This window comes from Salvelinus namaycush, chromosome 4 (genome assembly GCF_016432855.1).
Source record: "Salvelinus namaycush isolate Seneca chromosome 4, SaNama_1.0, whole genome shotgun sequence".
Classification (NCBI taxonomy): Eukaryota; Metazoa; Chordata; class Actinopteri; order Salmoniformes; family Salmonidae; genus Salvelinus; species Salvelinus namaycush.
In genome coordinates, this window is record NC_052310.1 from 34657745 (window position 1) to 34665367 (window position 7623).

A 7623-nucleotide genomic window follows, 5' to 3' on the forward strand; every position below is an offset into this window, starting at 1 on the left:
GGTATAAGAGATAAACACGTGCAGTAATGACATAGTTTGTGACATTATTCAAACACCTTTAATTAGGCAATTAGTCTATCTGCCATAATACGTGGGATTCCCTGGCCTAGCCTACCTTCAGTCTTGCTTCAGGTACTCTTTAGCACCGATTTTTACCTTTTTGCTTTGTCTATTTATACCATCTAGCTATGATACCCATTTGAGAGCAATTATTGGTAATTGTCTCGTGTCTCAAGCCGCATTTGGAGTAGTACACTTTTACTGAGGTATTTGTAAATGGTGCTATCACGGTTGAATTCATCACAATGGCTGTGGTTTGGCCCCGCAGGAGACAAAGCAGCCGAGCGTGGCCTCCTATAGCAACTTGTCTTTTGACGAGGTGGTGCGTGAGCTCATCAAGCAGAAGGAGGTGGTGAAAAAGAAGGACGCGCATATCCGTGAACTGGAAGACTACATTGATAACCTGCTGGTCCGCGTTATGGAGGATTCGCCGAGCATCCTACGGACACCCTACGAGCCCAACAGGAAAGCGGGGAAAATCTCAAAAAAGAAGTAGAGTCAAGGTAGAGAAAGGTCAAAAATAGAGGCTTGTAAACAGTAATGTCTCGTCCTAGCCATTTTTTCTAATGTATTGTGGGTATGGAACAAAAAATGAAGAGAAGGGGGATTGACCAATGCCAAATCAGTCGTTTTTGATTTCTTTACAGTAACTGCATTGATACAGCTTATACGTTTTTATAGGTTTTGTATGCTGTGATTTGAGTTTACACCAGTTTCCCCAGCAGAATATTATTGTGGAGTGAAGTACATCCGATGACATAAATATTTGACTTGCATTATAACTAACCCCATGGCTGTTCCATTATGATAGGTAGACTAACCTCTGAATCAGTTGCTCTATGTTGATCCACTCATCCATTTTAATTGTATACCTCCTGCTCTGTTGTTTGCATGGCATTCTTTTTGTTTTTCAAATTCTGGTGAATTGAAAGAATGGGAAATTACATAATGTATCTCACAAATTCATCAGAATACCTTAGCAGAAACCAGTGGGATTCAAATGAGCTATCACTGTGTTGACTACGTTTTACCATTTATTATGAGATGATGAAGAACAAACTAGTGGGGTTATACCATGCCTGACCGTTCCCCAAGGCCTTTAATAGTGTATCCATGGCATACACTATTAAAGGCCTTGGGAAACGGTCAGGCATGGTATAGCCCCACTAGTGCACTTTCACACGTAACATGAAAATCCCAGACAGCTTCTGGAGCGGTTGTTTGAACATAGAACCACCAAGCTAGATTTGCGTTTAAACACTAAGGCTATCTAGATTTAATTAAATATTTAAAGGATGCACCTCTTCACCTCTCACAAATCAGTTGTACTGAAAAATTGCACGATTTAGATTAAAAAAAGAATGTCCTCGAGCTTCTAGTAAAGAGAGAAACAACTTCTCTGATTATGACTAAACTTATGCCTCTTTTAGCCTCTCCAAGAGGCTAAAATCTCTTGATTAGGTTGCTTTACTTTACTGACTTTATTGTCCCCATGGAAGTTTTGTTGCAGTGTCATGTACACGTTTAAAGTAGCGTTTAAATACAAAACAAATTGACAATACAACTTTCATAGCAGTTGCATACCAATAAAAAGAGACTAGCCTACTGGCCTTACTGGGTCAATAGGAACATTAGCCCGAGCTATTTAGGAGGGATATCACACCTGGCACAAATGATTGTCTAGTTCTGTTTTTCCCGCCGAGGGGTGCCCTATACCTGCGCCCAGAAGGGAGTAGTTCAAAGTCGCTAGGTGTAGAACTAAGGTTACTATACCCCATTTATAATTGCTAACTGACTGGAGAAGTTTTGTTTAAAGCCCCGACGCTCATTCTGAACGTTTAAATGCATCGCTTGCGGTACGGTTTTGTGAAACATAAACATATCTTTCATATCAGTGAGAAATAATTTTCAAAAAACTCAATGTTTATAGGGTTAGGGTTCCCACACGGCCATATTTCCATGTTGCAGTGCTTTTTTACGGAAAACAGAAGGAAGACAGAGGTGTACCTGTGCTAATTAGATATCTACCTGTGAGTAAACGGAAGATGGACGCCACAAAAGAGTTGTCACTGAAAAATATGTGTTAAAACACTGTACAGTAAGTGTATATTTTGCATTTGTAAAATTATTTTGACGTGATAAGGAAGAAGAGGGTTTTATGTTTCTAGAACCGTACCAAAATTGAAAATCGATTCACGTTTTGAAGAAGTATTTGGCTGTTTTGGCTACCAGAGCTAATTTGCTAACAGAACATGTAAGGTCTTCGGACTATAAGGATTAACGTTAGTCCATTATTGAGGTACAGTTGCTATAGTATTTTAATACAAGGGTCTACTTTTTTATTTGATTGCGTGCCTCACTTTTCAAACAAAATGTATCCATTAAACAGTTAATCAAATGTATATGGCCTAAGTGTTAAAACGTATCCAAACAATTGTTAAATAACCAAAAGGTCATGGTCTAGGGGTGTGGATGAGTGTATCTGTGTGGGTGTGCGCGTGAATAAGTGTGTGGTGCGGAGACTCGGTGCAGGTGGTCAGTCCAGATCAAGTGTTCCGGATATTTTAAATTTAACTAGGCAAGTCAGTTAAAAACAAATTCTTATTTACAATGATGGCCAAACCCGGACGACGCTGGGACAATTGTGTGCCGCCCTATGGGACTCCCAATCACGGCCGGTTGTGATACAGCCTGGAATCGAACCAGGGTCTGTAGTGACGTCTCTAGCACTGAGATGCAGTACCTTAGACCGCTGCGCCACTCGGGGAGCCCTATAGGGCGGCATTTTTTTGGCTTCTATTTAGAAATTGTCTCTGAGCCTGTTGGTATCAGACATCATGCTCCAATACCGTCTCCCCGACGGTGAAGGGGTGAACCGCTCGTGTGTGGGGTCCTTGATGATGCTGCGGGCCTTCCTCAGGCACCGTTTCAAGTAGATGTCCTGGGAGCACGGTCCCAGCGATGTACTAATAACCAGCTGAGCTAGCAAACAATGTAACAAAAGTCATTTTTCGGAATCAAAAAATATACCAACGTTTCAGGAATTACAGAAGCAAGCTCTCCCGGTGCACTGTTCAATCATTTAGCCATTTAAACATTTTGTTTTTGGATAAACTCACTTTTTGCAATGCCCTCAATGGCTTCCATGCGTTTAAAACGTGAGCTTGTCCGAGGGGTCGGTCTTGACAACACTTTCTATCCATTGGAGTGCTTTGACTGATTGCCCCAACTTCTGCGGTCGGGCTTAGTGAAGGGTCAATTGAATAGGGTTTGCCATTTTTAATAGGTCTGACATGAAAGCGTGAACCAACATATAGCCATAACAAATATGGCCGCTTGATGCGGTATTCAACCCAGATGCTCTTATAATGTGAATGTAGTCAAGTATATGTTTACCAGATGCTCCAGAGGCAGTCGTGTGCTGTTGGCAGTGGTCAAGTGGTTGAGTACTGCAGAGCATTAATGACTGTGTTTACACTTCAGACCAAGACGCAGGATTATGACACAAACTCTACACTCTGCCAATCAGCCCGGCACTGCGCTTACTGCAATACAAGATTGTGTTGATATACTGATATGCAGGTATGAACATGCTGTTGTTGCCTGTCTGTGACTGATGTGAGCTTTTTGGCATTAGGATGGTTTGGACCTACAGTATCTGTTGACATTTGCCATCTTAGTACAAAAATATATTATTTAAAGGTACTCTTATGAGGGTAGGTACTACTGCATTTTTTTAAACTCAAGGCATGCATTTCCAAACACGCATCTGAAAACAATGTGACACTGCATTCCAATTTTGTGACCTTGCAGTGAAAACTAAACAATATGTAAACACTGTATTCTCTGGTCAGTTTTGATGATATGGAATGTCTGGGCATCGTGCAGGTGCAGAATGAAATTGAGTGGAGGCAAACTAAAGACACTGCTATTGAAGCCTCCCTAATATTTACACCAAAGTGAATTCATTCAAAGAGCTATCATTGTCCAGCATATCAACTCTGAAGTCATTGCTTTTGGGTTTGTTGTTTTAGATTTTTCAGTGACTCTTGATGACTATCGTTTTGTTTTTAGGATCAAGCGCATTGTATGACCTTAATTTGCATTAAGTGTAGGCCCATCCATTGTCATCCAAAAATGTGTATAAACCATTGGTCAAGTTATTCTCACTTTACTCTACTTGTATGGCTTTACACAGACAGAAAGATGAAGTGCAATCATAATTTAGCAACATGTTTAATATTCTATTGGTGTCCACAAATTGTTTACACTTTGAATCATTATATTGTGTGCTCAGGTGGAACATGTCTGAATGACATCCGTTCTACACTTGTGATCTGTCATTGTTTGTCAACAGAGAGAAAATATGATTCCATTAGGTAGAAGTGGTTCGATTTTTGTTACTTTTTAGATTGACTGATTGTTGCTTGAATTGTTTTAACTATTTGAAGGAAATATAATCAAGGTACCTAGCTACATAGCAATGCATTTGCAGGCTGATTTTAATGTATTGATTTTGTTCACATGTTACACTGCCCATTGACAGATCAAAGTGCTCTTGACTAATTGCTCTCCACAAAGGCTATTGGTTATATTTTTACTAGTAATACACTGTGTACTAACTTAACACATCCAGAAAACCAAACTATCAGTACAGATTGTAACAAGGGCTCGAGTTAACCTGTTTATTACATTTTATATGTGATCATTTATGACATTTTCATGTTTTACTGACTAATTTGTCATGCGTCCTTCATACTGTCCAAAGCAAGGCCAAATATATAACATATCACGACAGTTTTACAATCAATGTAGGCTAACTCTGTTATGAAATATGTTATCATAAATAGTACTATGACGACATAACAAACAGTATCAGCCTGTCAAAAAACAAACCACCCTCAATTTAATAATTTGTCACCATGGTATATCGCTTCATAACACATACAATGTCTGTTCTGCATAGCATACACAATTGTATGTATCAATGTATGCTTTAAGCAGGCAGTTTCCCCGCTCTGTATGATGTCTACTTTTCTTTAATAGTTACATACATACACTGTAATGCTTTTCAAAAAGGTTACGACTACTTAGTTATTACTTTATTACTGTAAGTAGGTAAAACTATTACTGTGTTACTGAAATATTTTCCCTCAAGATGTACGTCTTTTCTTAGAGCAAATGCCATGACATGATGCCATGCAATGACATGACATGACAAACATGTCTCACCTAATTAGCAGAAAGGTTTACATTTTTGTCACATTTTTGTTTTTTCTTTTTGTAGAATGTTGTGCCATTTACAGTGTTATATGCTTGGTATTTTAGATCAATAGGATTAATGTTACAAAGTTGTGTACTAATTGTATTGTGACCCCTGTTGTGAACTATAGATTCCTCAGAAGTCTAAATCATTGACCACACTGAGTTGCGTAGTCACACATTTTAGACCATTTTTGTTGCTTTTTCCTGTATTTTGTCTATTTTTTTTATTTGGTAAACTTTTACATTCTAAGTTTTATATTCTTTATTTGTATTGGTAAAGTTACTGAATGTCCACATATCAAGTCCGGATACAGCCCTAAGTGAACATGTGAGAATTTTACGACATTCGTTTTCGGAAGTTCAAAACCACCAGAGGCTTCAATTTCAGAACTGTTTGGATGACTCACTCTACATTAAAAAGGGCTATCTCATTGCTTCTTTTTTCTTCTTAAGTAACGAACACAGTTTACTGCAAAAACCTCCCAATTCGGTCACAGTTAACTAGGACAAAGAGAATTTAATGGTATTCCACAAAATGCAAAAGCTGCCTTTTTATAAAGCTTGTCCTAGCAAGCATCACTGAGACACACTGTTTTGTTTACTTGCACCTATTGTGTACAGATTCTTAGCCTCTATTACATTTATTTTCTTTTGGAAAAAGCTTCCACCCCCCCCCCCCCCCCCCCCCAAAAAAAATCTTCTCAATCTTTACCGAAATCGTCCTCTATTGAATGTAGGCTCTAAAGTGTGCCCTCGTTCATTATACTGATTATAGTTAAGCAACATTTCTTCCTTATGTTTTAAAATGTGACCTTTTATCCAGACCATATATTCAGCTACTGTTTTTACCATAATTCAAAATGACTTCATGTACATTATTCAGCTGTTTGTATTTGACTTTGAATGTGTTTTGGTGCAACAGAAATGACTTTATCCAGAATAAGATGGGGTAACACACATGCTAACGAATAACAACAGATGTTTGTGTGTTGCGCTGTAAATTCCAAGTAATTTGTTTGAATTTTTACAGCAACATTATAGCAGGACTAATACACTTGCTCCAATGAATCTTCCGTTTTTATTGAAAAACGTGATGATGATAATGAAATCTCATGAATTCAATGATGGGGAAAAAGCTAGGACAATATTATTAAATGTTCAAATGGCTTTATAGGATGGGGGGGGCATATTAATTTCATGCTAAATGAGGTAATAGGTGTTTTCTTCAGCATCCGACAACTGATGGTTGATGTTGAAGTGTGACAATGACTACATTGAGAGATCTCCATGGAGACAGCATCATTGAAAGCACTGAGCGCTCTGAAGGCTGTTAGCCTTACAAATAGATAATACAACTATAATACCAGTTTCAAGCCCACAATCACTGTGTCAGTTTAACATAGTTTAGTATTTAAAATCCCTTCATTGTGTTGATATACAGCTAATATTCTAACCTTTTCTCCATTTAGTTAATTCCATGGCACATCTTTGTACTTCTACTTAGCACTCAGATAATGATTCACTAACTCTGCAGTTAGCTTGCATCTTAAATTGCATGTCAGTTGTTTTTGCAATACAGCTTCATACAATTTTATCACTTTCTGTTTAGAGAGCCATCACAGTTGCCCATATCATATATATATATATATATATATATATATATATATATATATATATATATATATATATATATATATATATATATATATATATATATGAACAGAACGGTATTTGATCAAATTCGACATTGGAGACATTTCTGCTTGTATTATTGTACAAACGCCTCTTCTCTGTATGGTGGCAATGGCACTAAACTTTTTCCTTATGCATTTCTTTAACCTTAGCTGCAGTTCACAAAGGTGGGTGTAAGTTTTCACAAGACAATACAATTTTTCACACTTTATGCAAAAGTTTGTATGTCGGGTTGAGCGGGCATGTGGGGTTGAGGGGAAAGATTGGTTTGTTTGTAAAACTGTTGATTGTGATACTGAAGGGAAAAAAAGAATGTCATTTCTATGTTGGTATACAAGGTATAATTTTGGGGACAACAATGCAGATTATGTAAAAAGCGAAGAATGGTGCTGCTTGACATGACTGCTTCGAAAGCTTTCAGTGTAAACTGTATGTTTATTGTCCATCTCTCTCACACACTGTCCCACCAAAAGCTGGTTGCTTCCTAACTACTTAAACAATTTTGGCATGTGGCATGGATGTACTTACATGAATGTCTTAGAGTAGAAATGTTTTAGGAATTGTCAGTGATCCATTGGATAACAAAATTGGAAGCCACAAACAAGA

General features: G+C 37.9%; 1 protein-coding gene across 1 annotated transcript in view; it reads left to right on the forward strand.

Annotated features, from left to right (window-relative positions):
- LOC120046466 (rab11 family-interacting protein 2-like) overlaps positions 1-2663 on the forward strand; it is a 35280-nt gene extending 32617 nt beyond the window's left edge. Inside the window, exon 6 of the mRNA XM_038991730.1 lies at positions 329-2663. Within this exon, the coding sequence (XP_038847658.1) occupies positions 329-556 (228 nt within the window). The 3' untranslated portion in view covers positions 557-2663. The remainder of the gene's footprint in view (positions 1-328) is intronic.
- Positions 2664-7623: the final 4960 nt, after the last annotated feature.